At 37.5% G+C, this 19,283-nt stretch overlaps 1 protein-coding gene across 1 annotated transcript; it reads right to left on the minus strand.

Moving 5' to 3' along the window:
• Positions 1-4,365: 4,365 nt before the first annotated feature.
• Positions 4,366-18,350, minus strand: LOC149011052 (protein FAR-RED ELONGATED HYPOCOTYL 3-like). Its single transcript, XM_089162067.1, has 3 exons — positions 18,208-18,350; positions 17,163-17,599; positions 4,366-5,067 (listed from the first exon to the last, which is right to left on the minus strand). Exons 1-3 carry the CDS (start codon positions 18,221-18,223, stop codon positions 4,864-4,866), a joined length of 657 nt encoding a protein of 218 aa, XP_089018193.1. The 5' UTR covers positions 18,224-18,350; the 3' UTR covers positions 4,366-4,863.
• Positions 18,351-19,283: the final 933 nt, after the last annotated feature.

Consider the following 19,283-nt stretch of genomic DNA (forward strand, 5'->3'; position numbering starts at 1 on the left):
GGAACGGAATTACAGAGAGCACACGTGTAATTTTATAACTCGAGGGGAAATTTATTATTCTTATTGGCTATGGTTGGAGTCCAATGTGCACAAGGCGAGGCCTAATAAATGAGGTAACAAATGGGAAGGATACAGATGGAAAATCAGCAAAAATATCTCATATTCATACAATGTAAACAAAAAAAGAAAAATTACATGATTAGTCATTTTTAGGTTTTCATTTACAAAAATAACCATTCAATCTTTTACTTAACAAAATTAGTTAAAACTAAGTTTAAGTTTACAAAACTAGCCAAAATAGTAATTTTTCATTCTTTTGATGTTTTTAACCCCTAAAAAGGGAAATTTACTATTTTGTTCAAAAGGGAAAATAGACTAATTTTTCATTCTCTTTAGACATTTTTACCCTCATATTGGTATGATTAATTTTAGGGGTTAAAAATGTTAAAGAAATTAAAAATCACTATTTTGGCTAGTTTTGTAAACTCAAATTCAGTTTTAGCTAGTTTTGTTAAGTGAAACTTTGAATGGTTACTTTTGTAAATGAAAACTTAAAACTAGCTAATCAAGTAGAATGTATGAAAATATGAATTTATTTAAGTTTGAAACATTTGGGTGTTTAGATCCTATACGTCAAAAAAAAAATCATATAACAAGAACAACAATAAGTCTTGTCCCAACTAAATAGGGCCGGCAACATAGATTATTGCCTTCCAATCAATTATGTTTAAGGTTATGCTAGATATAGGGTTTAAGCTATGCATATCATTTATCACCACTTCTCTTAAAGATTATTTTAGGTCTACCCCTAAATTTTCATAGTTCATTTAATTTGGATTATATCACTCTTTATATATGGGCATTTATCGGTCTCCGTTGAACATGGTGGTGCCACCTCAAATAAATTTTCCGAAGCTTATCACTTGTGGCAGAAACTCCCAAATTAACTTTAATATAATAATTTATAATCTTAGCCTTCATAGTTTTGTCACTCATCCATCTTATCATTCTCATTTCTGCTACATTGATTTTAGGTATTTAGATTATATGTTATCAAAAAAAAATATTGACTAACACATGAAAGAGTGAGGTATTGTAAAAATAAGAGAAACTCTTGGTTAACTTGTTGAAGATCTTCTTCATCTTCCAAGATGTTTAAAGGTACATGTTTTATCTTCTAAGAGATTGCCTCCAACGTCATCCTTATGTTGAGAAGTTGGAAAAAGGTATAAATTGTCCCCATCAATCGGGATTTGTTGGTGCTTTAGGGCTCCAACGAGAGCTTGCTTTATAACCATTGCTTCCACCATTTAATAATACTAAATTTGTGTTTGATATTTTGGGTTGTTGTAGTGATTCCAAAGTCAACATAGAATGTACCCCCAAGATTATACAACCAATGGGCCACAAGCTTCACTAATGCCAGAAATTTATCAAGTCCATTTTCTTATAAATGTGTGCCATGTGTCCCAACATCACATCAAATTGTTGAAAATCATTTATAAGTCACATCAAATAAATGATTGATATAACTTATAAACGAATTATAACCATTTGATGTGATTTTGGAACACATGTCACATGAATAGTCCATTTTCTTGTTAGAAATGGACCTGATATGAGTCCCACTAATGACTGGCCATAAGTTTCATTGTTCTTTTTATTCTCTTTTCATAAAAAAAAAGCAGTAGAAAATGAGAGAATTATCTATGAAGACGATTACATCTACCTAAGACTATATAATGTGTGTTGGGTCAAGAATATCTTTAGATTGTTTATCATATACAAGTTGTCAAACAATTTATTTACTGAATTGACATATGCTAAAAGGGAAAAGACTAATTATGTGTTTGGTAATGTCTGGTTTGAGAGACCGGTTCTTATGCAAAACAATTTTTTAATGTTTCTGTGCAAAAATATTTTCAACACATTATTAGAATAAGTTGGTATTTGATAAACTCGATCTAAGGTTTCAATTTGAACTAATTTTATCACTTCCATTTCTATTCTTTGGTAAAAACATTTTTTGATGTATTACAAAATGGGTTCTTTAGAACACTTTTCTGATGGGTCCGTTCTTAAAGAACAGAAGAACGAGTCGTTTTAACTGACGTCTCTAAAGTCTAACTCGTTATTCCGTTCCCAAATAACAAAAGAACACCAAAAACATTTTCTAAGAACGTTAACCAAACGCACCCTAAATGTCTCACAATAGCTTCGTAGTAAAGTGATTCATCTATTACATTAGTCATTCATGGTCAATGCAAACTTCAAATGGAATTAACTTCCTTACATCTATATTGAAGGGCAAGACCACAAGATATCACTATGGCTGGGAGCTTTCTTATAACCCAATATGGAAAACAACGTATTTAGATTGAACCATAGATGGCAATGTAATAAGGTAACCCAGCGTCATTTAGTAATTAATTACATGGCCAACCCCCTTTTTTTTTTTTTTTTTTCTGTAAATATTGGAAAGTAGAGGATATTGTATGTTATTATATAAAGTTGCAAGACTAAATGGTGGACACAATTATATATGTTATTATATTGTATGTGTTGGATTTTTCTGGTAATTCAATTCAAGAATGGATGACATTTTTTTACCCGATTTAGAAGTCCTTCAAATATGAAATGGGTGGACACATTATGGTCTTCCTTATGCTGGTTCATTTGGAAAAGCAGGAACAGGTTCATATTTCAAGGGGAAACCCCCTATTTGAATAAAACTCTAATCCAATTTTCAAGTTTGATTGCAGAATTGCAAATTGCAGAATGCTCTGGTGCTTTCTTCTTCACCCTCCCCCTCTAGCTAGGTTTCAACTAGAACTGTGGATGATGTTCACTCTCACCTCATTTTCACCGATGCTACTTGGGATGCCCACTCTTCTCAAGGGGGATGAGGCTGCATCATTTGGACACCATCTGGTTCATTTCTAGTGGCAAAATCTATTGCTTGCTAAATTGCTTCTGTTGCCCTACTTGAATTAGAAGCAATTAGGAATGCAATTCTGCTTGCTGTGAACCTTGGAATTCAACGAGTTCGTATTCACACTGAATTCAAACTTGTGGTTTCTACACTTGCTAAAGAAAACTACAGCTTTGATTGGTTATGCAAAAGTCTTTTTCATGAAGTATTTATTTTGATTTGTTTCAGGTTGTATATATTAATAGATAGCAAAATTACTTAGCTGATTTCCTTGCTTTGGGTGCAAAGAAACTATATTTGTCACACGTCTGGTGGTCGTCCCCACTCTTTTTCATTATCGACCAATCCCTTGTTCTGACCAAGCAGATCTCCTGGAACTCTTTTATATGATATGATATTTCCTCTGGTTCAAAAAAAAGAAAAAAAAAAAAAGTAGAATATGAAAATATGGATGATTATCTAATTAATTATTTTGAATTCCTTTTAGATTCAACTTTTTCATCTTTTTCAAATGATACATGTGAATTTCTTATTCTGAGATTCATGTGAGGGGATTCGAATCGATCTTCTCCATTGTGCATTCAGATCATGAGATATGGAAAGAGGAAAGAAATTCTCCTTGTGTTTGGAAGCCTAATCTCATTGACTTTTAAATTTCTTTAAAATTCAGTAATTCTACTTGCGTATGGAGTCATGAGTTCCACAGCTCAGCACAGGGAACGAAAGAGCGAGCCAGAAAGGCTAGACTTTACTAGTCGGTATATTTTCTCTAATGCGAGTTAAGACGGGTCCTCCCTAATCTCAACTCACGGGCCCTCAACGAAACGTGAGGAATCAGATCTCCTTGTGTTAGCATGGGCTTCCAACCTCTCTACTAAATGATCATTATCTTTTGTCCGCCTGCAGTCGTCACCAGCTATGGTACCCCAAATGAGTTTGCGATTTTCCAGTGCTCTCATGTTCCGTGTTCCACCGCGGTGGTGCCTGAAGTTATCTGATGTTCATATAGAGAAATTCTGCAATGGCTTGTATTAAGTGGGACAATCTTTCAGCCCATCAAGTTTTCCATATGGTGGTAAAACAAAATCTGTTCTAGGGATTCAAGGAAAGATTATCTTTAAAAGCTGGATGAGAATTAGACACCTTCAATATGCAAAGCTTCACAAGAACATAGGCTTTCATTGCTGCTCTGTTCCACTCTTCATCTGTTGGCTTCTTAGAACCCTTTGGCACCATAATTCAGATCAAATCATAGCTTAAAGGCTGAAAACAGTTTGTAAGATGGATAACAAACACTTTTTCTTGCATCTCTAGATGATATTTTCACAAATTGAAATTATGACTAAGAACTCTACCCACAACCCCCCCCCCAACCCCAAAAAAAATAAAAAAAGAAACTAGAAATTTCAAGAATTTTTTTTTTGGCACTTTGGATACAGATCAGGCACACTGTATAGAAAGTTGAATCTATCTAAAAATCCGTTGCAACACCACACATTGAACTTAAGTGGTCCAACCAGTAGAAGTTTCACTTGCAAAGTTGTATCCAGAATTTAGGATTTCCTTTCATTGGAAATTATACAAGATTACACAATAATTCTGGGTTTTTGGGTTTTCACTTGATGGGAAACTATTCCAGACAGAAGAATGAGAATGTCAAACAGGGGCTTGTTCTTGATGCAAGGTTTCTCACGCCCTTCGATTTGAATTTCTAAGTAGGGGTATCACTTTCAAATATACATTGAGATGAATCTCAAGACAGACATTAGGTTGGACATAGATGGATTTACAGACCTTCAGAAACAGAGGTGTCTAAGCTAATTATCAAATTTTAAGTATCCAAACTATGCTGCTGTATTGACAATCATTGTATTTCCTTACTGGAAATACAAGAAGGCACTGTGCAGAAGATTGAGTAAAATGCTTGGATCCTATCTCTGCTGCAGAAGATTTTGGTCTTCAGATTCAAGTTCTCTGATGTTCTGAACCACTAGGTCAACTGTACAGGAGATGTGGTTTGTATGTTCTTCAATATATTTCATACACAAGTGCAGCTGCTCATGACATGCTGCTAATTCTTGGTTTGCACGACGAAGCTCATCAGATAACTTCTGGATTTTCTTATCTTTTTCATCCTACAAGAAATAAATAAATAAATAAACACACTAGACATAAAAGCCATGTAATACAACATGGAAATGGATATACAGCTAGAACTAAGAATCAAAGTATATTCAGAACACAACAGTAGTTTCTAAACATGCATACAAAAAGGAAATGGGCTATTTATGAGTAAGTAAATAAAGATTACAAAAAAAAAAAAATAAAAAATAAAACAACAACAACAACAACAGGAATCACTTCCCTTCCCTTTACTTCTCCTTGCAACCAAAGAAAGACTGATAACTGAAAGGGTAAAAATTTGATACAGCTACAAGCCACAAGGGTAAAAGACTTGTCAAATCTGAAGAAATGCATTAACTGACAAAGTAATATCATAATTGTGTGTACAAATCCCGCACAGGGGGAGGGTATTCTGACATGTGATGGCCATTAGCTACATTTTTTTGGGTAAACGTGAATAAACTCCATATTAATTTAATGTCAATGTGGTGATTTGGCAATCAGAATTCAAGTTAACCACTACTTACGTTAGAATATAACGATCGATGTGTGTACTTTTTTTTCTTCTCATTTCCTCTTTCTTTATTATGTAGAAACTCTCAAGAGGGCTCAGCTGGATAAATCCTGCTTTGCCATTCAACTACCTTCATGGCCATCTTTATGATCACCACAAAGCCATTCACATATTTTATCACCACTTCTTGGGTACTGATATTCAGTTCAATTCACAGTATTTTAACTACTTTCATCCACATCATATCACTTGTTAGAACAAACACAAAGAAACAACAAAACAGAAATGGAGGTTCACACATCAATGTAATGTGCTACATCAACTGACTAAACTGAAAAGCTTTCACTATATATTTAAGAAGATTACAATTGAGACCTCTTAGAACACCCAAAATGGTGTTACAGACTCTTGCCCAGAACTCTTAGTCAAATATCCCAAAATCTCACAATGACTTTACAAGAAAATGCAAGGTATATGAATAGTGCTCCAATTGGGTAAACGTGCTGTCAGGTCGGCACAAGCCTCTACTTCCATCACAGATCTCAAGAAAAGGGGTCATTCAAATCGCCACCAAAGCATGTCAGAGCAGTTCAATCTTTGAAACCAGATACAAGAATTGAAGGCAAACATAATATCACTCCTTCCAATAGGTACACTGAATGGCCTATTTCACAAATGCTCATACAATATAAACATCTCTCTTTCAAATCACCTTCTATTGAAGCCACTCTAGATCATCTTGAGGTCTGTCACTAATTTTTCTAGCTTTTCTAGTTTATTCAATCCATCTGTTTATTCACGGAATTAAGATCAGAACTAGCAAAATAGTGAAATTTGTATAGAGGAAGATTTATTATAAAGTCAGCAAGCTGTGAGCCTTCACAAAATGCCTAGGGTGGTATTAGTTGACAGACCTGGCCAGTCACAAGAGCAGCCAAGAAGTGATTGCAATAAATTTAACACTCATATTCTAATGGAGATACAACAACAACAAGAAGCCTTATCCCAACTATATGGGATCAGCTACATAGATCCTTTCCTTCAATAAGCTCTATTTGAGGCCATACTAGATACAAGGCCTAAGCTATGCATATCTTTTCTCACCACTTCCCCAAAGGCTAGCTTATGTCTGCCCCTAGTTCTTCTAATTCCTTCAATCTAATTAAATCACTTCTCCACAGAAGGGTATTTAAAAGGCCTCCGTTGAGTCTCATGAAGATAACAAATATTCCTCACATTTCTATATTTTGATGCCTTCTTTTTTGGTCAAGTGCAATACAGAATAATTAGATCCTTCCCCTATTTGATCTAGTGTGGTAACAGCCCCAAAAAATTCTAACTGAATGGTATGAAAAGATCATCGATACTGCCCTAAGATCCTGTCGGCTAGACCCCAGTGGATGAAGGATCAAAACCTGCTCGAAAAGGGCCATCTTATTGCAGATGCACCAAAGATAATTTGATGGAGGGCCACTTTGGGAAGAGGAGCAATCTGAGAAGAAACTCAGAGTTGCTGGGTGGAAGAGAAAACACAGACACACCCTCACTTTCGTAGCGCAAACCCAATGCTTTCCATTCAACATTTGTGTTTCTAATGTCATGTTACAAGGTTAAATAAATGAAAACCAAAGGAAGCCTTATCGAAATATGAAAATGAAACGGCACTGCCTATCTCTCAGTATCCAACTCAAAATAATTAAAAGAAGTGAAAATAGAGAAGGAAAAAATTTAACTACACTACTTTCTACTTTCTACCCTAGTAGGACCAAAAACCCAGGCTAGGTCAGCTATCAAGGATTGCATTTCCAAACTCAGTCTTGCTGATCCAACTAGTCAAGTCTGCTGCATCAACACTCCTCCTTTGAAAAGAATACAGAGACAAGTCTGGACATGGACCAAGAAAACCATCTGACTGAACATGCTAGATGAGAAAAGCTCCTGCTATCTGTTGAAGCTAGATTGTCAGGTCATTAGCTGGGACAAACACATCAGAAAGTCTTTAACCAGGAGGAACTCATTTGAAGTCCACCTTATGAAGGAGCACACATACACATAAAAATGTTGTGCACTTTTACCAATCAACTGAGGCCGCCTCAATAGGACGTCACGTGTCTTTTACAGTATGACATCACATCACATTGCACTGTGTCAATCAACCCACCAATAGAGTACCTAGTAAGTAGGTAGACCTTGATCGTTAATCTTGAAAATTAGTGTTGTTCTCCTACGGAACTTTGTAGGAATTAGGATGTGGTACTGTCTTTAAACTAAGTTTGCAAATACCATCTTTGGTGACAGCATGGAAGCGCAACTACACTGTCAATTACGATGGTGCCCAGAATGTTGTTGCGCCTCACTGTAGATAATGCTATTTCGATGCCAATCATCCTTGTCAGAAGCTTTGTCAAACATGGACAAGGAATATAGCAATGTTGTGGCTCCTCATCATTATACAGACCTTGGCTTCCTAGGTTAATGATTGCACTTTGACTCCAGAAGTCCGAATCAATAGCCACAAATTCTTCCTACTAATTGGCAAAAGAAATCAAATAACTTGGACTATAGGAGAAAAAATATCCATAACCTTAATTGTGAAGCACTGAAATTCAGCATGTGGTTTTACAGGAGGTTTGTCAGAACCAAGCTGAGGCAGAGCATAAGGGTTGTTTGGCCTCAAAGGTTCCACTGCTGAATGACTTCCCTGTTGATAGGATTGTTGCTGACTGCCGACTGAGACTATTACACTTCGAGAAAGTATCTATAAATGTATTGTACGCGTATGACTGCTGCTGACTTTCTTCTACCAGACATCCCACTTATACTGCATCCTCCCTTATAGGTCTGTCGACTAGATAGCTGACTAGATGCTAGTGCAGCATTAATCTAAGGGTGAAAAGCATTGCAGAACTCAGCAATGCCCAAGGCATTAGAGAGGATCTAAAAATCAGATTGAGTGACAATATAGTACAATCCATGGTTGTCACAGCATCTAGGCAACCCAAGGCATTAGAGAGGATCTAATACAAGCCAAGGCCAATATGGTGTTGCTTTGACAACTGAGGAAGAATTTGGCAATGTACTCCTCAACTATTATGCTTTCCAGTCCTGACTTTGAAACCTGAGCTGTATGCACTGCTTGTAGTCAATAGACAAGAATCTCCGATTCATGTTTCCATCCATCTAGTTCATCCCAAGTAGTGATTATACCAATGCATTGAGTCCAACTCCATTGCAGGCGCTTGATCCTCCAGATTCAAAATGTGCCTTTCAGATTAACCTCTATAAATAAAATCTTCATGGCTCAACAGCCTGTACCATTTGAAAAGGATTTCCCAATCAAGATATCACTCTGCCTAGTTATTTCGCATAAAAATCATAAATGCCTAGCTACTCCTCTTTCAGCACAATACTCATAATACCAACCAACTTCAACCCCATATTCATCATATCAACCAACTCCATAATGCAGTGGTGTACCCCAAGACGGACCCTTCGGGATGGGGTTAGTAGAACTCCCAGATTGTTTGGTGTGGGCTCTTTCACTTTATCAAAAGGCACCAATTGGTCAATAGAAGCTTGTATGGATATTATGATAGTATGGAAGGAACTCACAGCCACTGTGATGGAATCAACACTTTCAGCAAGTGTTAATTTTTGTATCTGTTTCAATATATGGGAATTTAGCCATTGAAGACTCTCAGCATTGGCTAACATGGTTAAGGTATTGATAATATCTCCAAGTCAGTGGTTAACGTGGGGTTTGGAACCCTATCAGTATCACTCTGGGTCCACCTCAGCCGAAGACTAACAAGACAATGGCTTAAATGTCAAAACAATTAAAAAAAAAAAAAGAGTATATAAAAACAGTGGCAAAATTTTTCATGGAATGTACTCATTTAAGTATAAATAGATTTGTTATTCTATTCAAGCAAAAAAAAAAAAAAAAATCTGTGGAATTCCACGCATTCTCTTTTACTTTTATTAGGTTTTGATTGATTTGATTGTTCCAGGTGAAGTCCAAGTGAGAATTTACCAGGAAAAACTGATAATGGTTTTATAATAGCAAAAATCAGAAACTGTATCTGCTATTTTCTGTATCAATCTCAACCATTATCCTTGGTCCCCCTACCCTATTTAAACCCATTCAAAACATTGTTGAACTTCTGATGCAAACCCGGGAAATGTCTGCTATAATGGGCTTTCATAGAAGGAGAACTAGAAGAATAGGAATAAAGGGGAAGATGAAACTGCATAAGATGGGGGCATACAAGGGAGCACGCACTCACCAGCCACATAGGCTCCCACAGACATAAACTCAAGTCACATTTTCAATCCCTGTCTAACAACAGGAGATCATGTACAACAACAACAACAACAACAACAATAAGCCTTTTCCCAACTAAATGGGGCCAGCTACATGGATTCTTGCCTTCCAATTAGTTCTGTTTAGGCCATGCTAGATACTCGGCCTAAGCTATGCATATCCTTTCTCACCAGTTCTCTTAAGGTTATCTTAGATCTATCCCTAGCTTTTCTAGTTCCTTCAATCTGGAATATATCACTTCTCCGTACAGGGGCATTTATAGGTCTCCATTGAACGTGGCCATGGCACCTCAAACGACTTTCTCAAAGCTTATCACTTATGGGAGCAACTCCCAAACCAACTCTAATATAATCATTCATTATCTTATCCACCTTAGTTTTGCCACTCATCCATCTTAGCATCCTCATTTTTGCCTGTTGTAATGTGAGGAATTACTCCTCTAAAAGTATATTATTCACAAGACCCCAATAGGGTATTTATAGTTACAACCTAGTTAAGTCCTATACTAAGTAGGAAAAGGAAATATAAAAATGAAACTCTAAACTTATGAGGAAACATAATCCTATTCTAATTAGGAAACCTCAGTCTATGTTTTCAACACTCCCCCTCAAGTTTGAGCATAGATATTTATCATGCCTAACTTGATCATAATGTAATTGAATATCTTCGTGCTCAAGCTCTTTGTGAGCACATCAGCCCATTGCTCGTTTGAAGTAACAAAGGTGATATGGATCAGCCCAGCCTCAAGCTTCTCTTTGATGAAATGTCTGTCAATCTCCACATGCTTAGTCCTATCATGCTGTACTGGGTTATGAGCTATGCTGATTGCTAATTTACTATTTGAGTATAACTGTATACGAACTTCCAAATCTGTCCCAACCTCTCGAAGTAGCCCTTTAAGCCATAGTACCTCACAAATGCCTTGAGCAATCGCCCTAAACTCGGCCTCGGAACTGGACTTCGCAACTACAACCTGTTTTTTGCTTCTCCAAGTCACAAGGTTACCTCCCACATATACACAATACCCAGAGGTAGACCTCCTATCATCTGGACATCCTGCCCAATCTGCATCTGTATATGCCTCAATCTTCAAATGTCCATGAGCTGAAATTAAAATTCATTTTCCTGGAGTAGTCTTCAAGTATCTCAAGATCCGATATACTGCATCCAAATGTGAGGAATAGGGATCATGCATATATTGGCTAACAAGACTAACTGCAAATGTGATGTCAGGTCTAGTGTGAGATAGATAGATCAATTTTCCCACTAATTTTTGATACCTTATCTTGTCAACTTGTTCTCCTTCCTTTGCCTTCAAGTGTAGGTTAGGCTCAATAGGAGTCTCAGCAGGCTTACATCCTAGCATTCCAGTTTCCTCAAGAAGATCCAATGTATACTTCCTTTGGGATAGAGATACACCACTAGTAGAATATGCCAACTCTAAACCTAGGAAATATCTTAGTTTTCCCGTATCTTTAATCTCAAATTTAGTTCCCAAAAAAGTCTTTAATGCTGAAATCTCATCCTCACTACTGCCTGTGATCACAATATCATCCACATATACTAAAAGTATAGTAGTGGCAACCATCTCTTTTAATAAACAAAGTGTAGTCTGCATTGCTCTGCTTATAGCCATTAGATATCATTGCCTTATGGAACCTTCCAAACCATGCTCTTGGAGATTGCTTCAGCCCATATAAAGCCCTCTTTAACTTGCACACTTTCCTATAAGCCTCTATAGTAGAATACCCGGGTGGTATATTCATATATACTTCTTCTTGGAGTTCTCCATGCAAAAATGCATTCTTCATATCTAATTGTTGTAAACTTCACCCTTTATTAATTGCACATGAAATAATAGTACGAACTGTGTTCATCTTGGCAACAGGGGCAAATGTCTCCTGGTAGTCAACGCCATAAGTCTGAGTGAAACCTTTGGCCATCAATCTTGCTTTGTACCTTTCAACAGTCCCATCTACCTTGTACTTGATCACAAACACCCATTTGCACCCAACAGTCTACTTTCCTATGGGCAAAAGTCACCAGGTCCCACATTTTGTTTTTTTTCCAGAGCTTGCATTTCCTCATCCATAGCTTCTTTACAGTTTGAGTGAGATAATGCCTCCTGCCAAGTGTTATGAATAGAAGTAGAGGACAAAGAGGAAATAAAACTTTGAAATTCTGGAGATAGAGACTGATATGAAACATAATTGGAAATAGGATGTTTGGTGCAAGTTCGAGGTTGCTTTCTTAATGCAATTGGTAAGTCTAAAGTAGGATTATAAGAAGGGTCAAAGATAGACTCACCTGGAGGAACGGATTGTTCGGGGCCAGGAACCAAAGCTTTTGATTGGCTTGGTTCAGAAGGGGTCACTTGTTGCTTTTTTTGATAGGTCTTCAGAGGTCTAGTCTCCCCCTGTATATCATCCACTAGTTGTTCCTGTCCGGTCATTCCATCTTCCAAAGGAGGATCATCTGTAGGAATCTCAGGAGAAATATCAAAAGGAGGAATCAACATTGGAACCTCATCACTAAAACTCTCCCCCTGAAGAGGTGTAGGGGAAAAAAAGGGGATTTGTTCCTGGAACACAACATCCATAGAGATGAAAAAACGACGAGAACTAGGATGATAACACTTATACCCCTTCTGCATAGGAGGATAACCCAAGAAAATGCACTTTAACCCATGAGGATCTAACTTTCCATGAACATGGTGGTTCCGGACAAAGGCAACACATCCAAAAACCTTAGGTGAGATTGTAAAAACTGTTGTTCCTAAAAGAACCTCAAGGGGACAGCGTTGGTCTAAGAGTCGGGAAGGCATTAGGTTAATTAAATATGCCGCAGTAAGAACGGCTTCACCCCAAAACCAAAGAGGCACATACATAGAAAACATGAGGGAACGTGCTACCTCAAGTAAATGTCTATTCTTGCGTTCGGCAACACCATTTTGAGGTGGAGTGTCGACGCAACTAGTTTGGTGTATGATGCCATGATTTGCTAAGTAGGAAGGGAATGCGCCACCCAAGTATTCAGTTCCGTTATCCATACGAAGGATTTTGACTGTCGCCCCAAACTGAGTCCTAATCATATTATGAAAATTTTGAAAGCACGAGAATACGTCACTTTTTTGGTGAAGTAAGTAAACCCATGTGGTCCTAGTACAACAGTCGATAAAGGTAACAAACCATCTATGACCAGATACAGACGCGGTCCGAGAAGGACCCCACACATCAGAGTGGATGACTGAAAAAGGAATTTTACTACGATTATCTAAAATAGGGTAAACATGCCTGGTTTGTTTGGCCAAAATACATGCCTCACAATAAAAATTATTTAAATTGCACATTTTAATCAGATAAGGGAATAATTTGGGCAAAATAGGTAAATGAACGTGGCCAAGATGACTATGCCACTGTAATAAGGTAAAAAGTGCAGGGGAGGTGGAACTAGAGACCGTAGAAAGAGCTGATGGGGACCCATCCATTAAGTAGAGCCCCCCTTTCGTCTACTACTTGCCAATCATAAACCCTCTTTCCAGGTCTTGAAACACACAATGAGAAGGAAAGAAAGTTATTTTGCATTTCATATCACGAGTAAGGCTACTAATAGATAAAAGATTAGCCGAAAACTTAGGAACATGCATAACATTAGATAAGGTAAGAGAAGGTGAACATATAATAGATCATTTCCCAGAGATTGGGGAGAGAGACCAATTAGCCATTCGAACATCCTGAGTAATAGGGACAGATGAATAAGTATGAAACAAAGTAGATAAGCCTGTCATATGGTCGATTGCCCCAAAGTCGATTACCCAGGAGGGATAAGTCAAATTGATATTGTGACAACCAAAAATAGTTGTGGAGATTTGTGGATCAACAGAAGGATCAATGACAGAGGCTATACTCGTACTGGAAGTCTGTATTGGAGAAGATGAGTCAAGTCTGGACATCAATTGGCGAAGGTGTTGGAGCTCATCTGAGGAAAGAGGTGTTAGAGTACTCAGGGTGTCAGGACTGGCTTGATTTGCAGATGTTTGATTGCTGCCCTTGATTCCATTTCCACCTCTTCCTCGGGAATTTGTTGGACGTCTATGCAACTTCCAACACTCCTTTGTATGACGCTCTTTTCAACAATACTCGCACTTTACTGGAGGGCGAAAATTACCAGAACTAGATTTTTTATTGCCATAACCAACCACCAATGCAGATTTATCAGATGTTTGAGTGTGTACCATAGCTGTCCTTCGACTGTCCTCGGCATCTACCATGGCATAAACTTGAGCCAGAGAAGGGAAAGTCTCTCTCGAAAGGATCTGTGTGCGAATTTAATCAAATTCTATTTTCAAAATTACTCCCACTAATTCACGTGAAAAGTATCTCCTCAGGTTACCTCCAATTGGTATATTGTTGAATCAAAGTACGCTAGGAAATTTCCAGGAAAGACTGGAGGGACACAATTGGTCCGCTTAAATACCAAACTCCTTAGACAAAATTTTCCTAGACATGCACTTAATCACCTAATATACAGTTCTAGGATACCCAAAAAGAAAACAAACACGTGAATAGCGACTTCAAAAAAAATTTCTACAGCACCTCTGTAGGATGAAAACAAAACCTTGCTCTAATACCATATTGTAATGTGAGGAATTGTTCCTCTAAAAGTATATTATTCACAAGACCCCAATAGGGTATTTATAGCTACAACCTAATTAAGTCCTATACTAAGTAGGAAAAGGAAATATAGAAATAAAACTTTAGACTTATGAGGAAACATAATCATATTCTAATTAGGAAACCTCAGTCTATGTTTTCAACATTGCCACACTGAGTTTATCTATATGATTCTTTTTAACAGCCCAACACTCTGCACCGTACATCATAGCTGGTCGAACAACGATCCTATACAATTTTCCTTTAAGCTTTAATGGAATACGTCGATCACACAAGACCTCGGACGCACCTCTCCACTTCATCCACCCTATTTTAATTCTTTGGGAAACATCATCCTTTAAATCACATTTTTTACTTAGATTGAACCTAGGTACCTAAAACATTCACTTTGAAGAATCTCCTTATCATCAAGTATCACCACCTCATCGTCTACCCGGGTGGGTTTTCGTCAGCCAAATCAGGACTAAGTAAATAAATAAATAAAATCCCTAAATTAGGACTAAGTCTCTAATTGGGACTCTAATCCAAATAAGGAAACTGAAAGAAGTAGGAATCAAATGTCCTACTCAGCTAATTTCTAAAATAAAATAAAACAAAGACATAATTTCCCAAATAATATATTTACTAAAATCCTAGTAGTCCCATGACTCAAACTAGACTCGATTCACTTGGTCTGGAAACCCGGGTGGGTTTTCGTCGGTCCTGGTTGTGTTCCTGGAACAACTTCATTTAAGACATTATTTCCCCAATCCTAAAACAACTTCTTCCTTCTTTAATAAGATATGGACTACTTTGGTTGAAGGGGCACGAGCCTAGAGGAGACTGGCAAGTATAATTATATATATATAAAAAACACATACAACAAAATAATTTTACATTGCTCAATGGTAATCCTTCCCCACATGATGGCATAGTGCAAAAGTCTAATCCCCAATCCTAAAACAACTTCTTCCTTCTTTAATAAGATATGGACTACTTTGGTTGAAGGGGCACGAGCCTAGAGGAGACTGGCAAGTATAATTATATATATAAAAAAAACACATACAACAAAATAATTTTACATTGCTCAATGGTAATCCTTCCCCACATGATGGCATAGTGCAAAAGTCTAATCATCCCTTCTCAACTCTTTACCTTCTTGAGGTATATGATAAGATATGATATGTGTGACTTACCACTTCAGTGGTAACCGCAATATGTAGGGTCCACCCTATATTGAATAAGATCTGATTTCATTTTGCTCAGATTTTATTTAATTTCCTTAGTTTCTACTTATTAGATTAGGAGATAACTTTCTATTTTGGCTTAAATTTCTATTTTTTGTAGCTTGGTTGACAAGCAAACCCAGTCTAGTCTTAGTTTATATTTTCTATCAAGTAATATCTAGTTTCTATTTTTCCGTGTAACTCAGTTTAGGAAATAAGTCCTAGAATGGGATTAGTTACTTTGCTATTAATAAAATATTATCTGGGGGGAAAGGTATCAAGTGCAACCTCTCTCCCCTCTTCTTCTTCCTCACTCTCCTGTTCTCTTCTTCCTGCAGTTCTGGTGTACTGAAACTGCAGCAACTGTAACAGTATCCAAGTGCTTGAGAACTTTCAGCTAGTTGCAGAACAGTGAACAAATTGTTGCTCTGAGAAAATTACTGTGGTTCCCATGCAATGCGTCTCATCCACTTGACGACATTGACTAAACCTCTACTCGTAATTAGCAATTATATCCTCAAATCTTTGCAAGTTCAAACCACTTTAAGAGAACAATTCAATCCAGGTGCAATTATCTTCCCCAATTGGAACCTGAGTTACACCTCTATAAAAGCACCCAAAGATTCTCTCTAGAGCATCTATCAAAGTTCTTCCTTCCACTGGAACCTGCCACACAGGGACTAACTCCTCAAACCCTGCTCCCCAAAGTCCAAACCACATCTCACACTCTACTATTTACAACAATCCGGCAAATATTTAACATTTGAACAGCACGTTAGAACTTTAATGCAAATTTGCAACCAAATCAGCTCATCATCCTTCCACCATCTCACTGTAGCAGTACAGTTTTAACTCCAAGGTTGGTATATATTAATACATTCAGGAATTCTAGGTTGTAGCACTAGTAGGTGAAGGTATGCTTTCCCCCATGTGCAAAAAAGATCAGCACATTCACTAGCTAGAAAGACTGGAAAAAGGGGGGGGGGAAGGAAGCAAGTTTTAAGTGTGTTAAATAACCAAGAGAAAAACTAAAAATAACTTACTCCTTGAAGTGACAACTAAAAACAAGATTGCTATAATTTAACAGAAGATGCCAGGATTTGGATAGCTGACACCAAATACTTAAATAATGCTTACTTGAGTTGCAAAATTGCTATATCCTTCCTATTGTAATTATGTAACACAGGTCTTACAGTTGCAAAATTCTGCATCATCGGAGTAAGATTTCTATCAACGTACTATTATCCTAAAGCCTAAGAAAAATATTTAAGCCATTAATGTTGAATGACAATGAAAATGAAAGACATGGAAGACTGAACAATAAAATTGTGGGAAAAAACTAAAGAATGACTTCTACATTATATCTTATCATTATGTGAAAACAACTTACTGGAGCTGAATAATCCTTCCCAGAAGAAAATTCTAATGGATGGTTGTGGTCCGTTTGAAGTTTTGTAACAACCCACTTTCCATGATTCTCTCTCTTAACCAGAATCATAGCCATGCATCCTTCCCGTTTGCTCTGTCTTTTCCTAATTTGAACACGCCCTACCCTCTGACTATTGAGATTGAATCCCTCCTTGTTACATGCAAGTTGCCGGGATATAATGGAACGATCACGCTCCGAGCGACGGGATGACACAATACGGGTGACAAATCCTACCCTTTTAGCATAATCATCATAGAATGTCTTTGCATCCTCCACAGATTCAAACACCATCCCCTCATACGGCTCTCTATTTACATCACCTACAGACACAATGGATGTTGCTCCACAGGAACTCTCTGTGGTACCAGTGTCCTCACCCCTAGGATTCTCCAGTCCCACTGCCACACAACATTATGAATTATTATCTTCTGCACCAATATAAGATCCAATCATAAACAATATATGCAGCCTTCCATCAAATCAAAGAACAAAATACTAAAAAATCTACAAGTAAGTAAATCAGAAGAGATTAGGAAATACCCCCCCCCCCCCCCCAAAAAAAAAAAAAAGGAAGGAAAAACAGATAGGAAAAGGAAGACTCCGTTAGGTGAGGAATTTTCCATTGTCATATCCTTGAAACCCACTTAAAAAGAACGAATAGGAAAAGAAAGACTTCGTTAGGAGGTGAATTGCCGATTGTCATCTACTTGAAACCCACTTAAAAATTTCATCAATTACACCCACAAAACATTTTCTTTAGCCATGGTTGGAGTATCAAGATCAGCACGAAAACTGCAATTGGGATGGAAGAGCAAAAAAGGCTAGAGAATAAAATATCGATGATATCATATCATGGTTTTGATGTTCCAGTTCTTTCCTGAGTTCAAGTTTGGCAAAGATCTTAACACTATGGAAACTTTTTCCATATTCTGGGTAATTGATATAACATTTTGATAACTTCATCCAAGCAGAACTTCAGTCGACAATAAACTAAAAGCGTACTTACTCGAATCGAGCTCCATCTTTCCTCTTGTTACTGCTCTTCCTCTGGGAGCGAATCTTTCCTCTTGTTACTGCTCTTCCTCTGCTGTTCTCTCTACTCCTGGAAAACTTTAAAAAATCATTTGGTCCGTATACCGGTATACGGTTTTACGGAAGATTTTATATAATAGGGATTAGACCAATATTAGGTCCAAAAACCTGCCTTCCACGGGGACCACTCGGTGGCTTATATTAGTAATTTGGTTCCCACCCCAAGGCAATAAGCTACCTTTCCCACAAAAAAATAAAAAATATTAGGTCCATTTCTTTGTAGATGTGTGACAAAGTATCCCAACATCACATCAAATAATAGAAATGCATTTACAGGTCACATCAATCAATTGACTTTCCAATCGGACATTGCATTATATAAAGTTGGGCATCGCCTTAGCCCTAAGGAAATTCGGCTTTGACCTCTTACTTGGAGGTGTTGGATTTTTACCACCTGAGTCCAAGGAACGATATGTTGGTGGAGTTTGCCGGTTCGCCCCTTGGCGAAACCGGCGAATTTTGCCGACTTGTCCCCGATATTCAGGTGGGGAATTCGGTTCGGGCTTCAGTTCTTCAGTTTTGCCTCATGAGGAGTTTGATTTGCAACATCGGCAACGTGAAATTCCAGCTCTCTTCCTCAGCTCCAGTGGACAGATGGCTGTATTGGAAGACTCATCTTGCCCCCCTCATTCCCTTATGCTAATAGTGTATGGATCTCTGAGCAAACAGATCTAGCATAACAAGTTGTGAAACCAAAACGATAAAATGGAAAACAAGAGAAAGAAGAAAAAAAGAAAAATAGAGAGGCACCGATCATGGGCTGGTGCAGCTGGAGTCGGAGAAGATGAGGCCATGAGAGTGGTTGATGCTCTTCAATACAGATTTTCCACCGATGGTAGTGAATAGTGATCACTAAACTGAAAAAAATGCGATTTTTCGGCGAAATAATGCAATTTCGATTTCGGCTTTGAATTTGTTTCGCTATGCAGCGAACTGGGTGAATTTCCCGAAATTCGCCGATATATAATTCCTTGCCTGAGTCACTATTTG

The sequence above is a fragment of the Hakea prostrata genome, chromosome 7 (genome assembly GCF_041222555.1).
Source record: "Hakea prostrata isolate BN-2017 chromosome 7, UWA_Hpros_2, whole genome shotgun sequence".
NCBI lineage: Eukaryota > Viridiplantae > Streptophyta > Magnoliopsida > Proteales > Proteaceae > Hakea > Hakea prostrata.

Coding starts and splice junctions, on each gene's coding strand:
- LOC149011052 (XM_089162067.1), bottom strand. Junction 5,068..17,162: donor GGAAGGATTATTCAGCTCCA/GTAAGTTGTTTT, acceptor TATTTCTTGTAG/GATGAAAAAGATAAGAAAAT.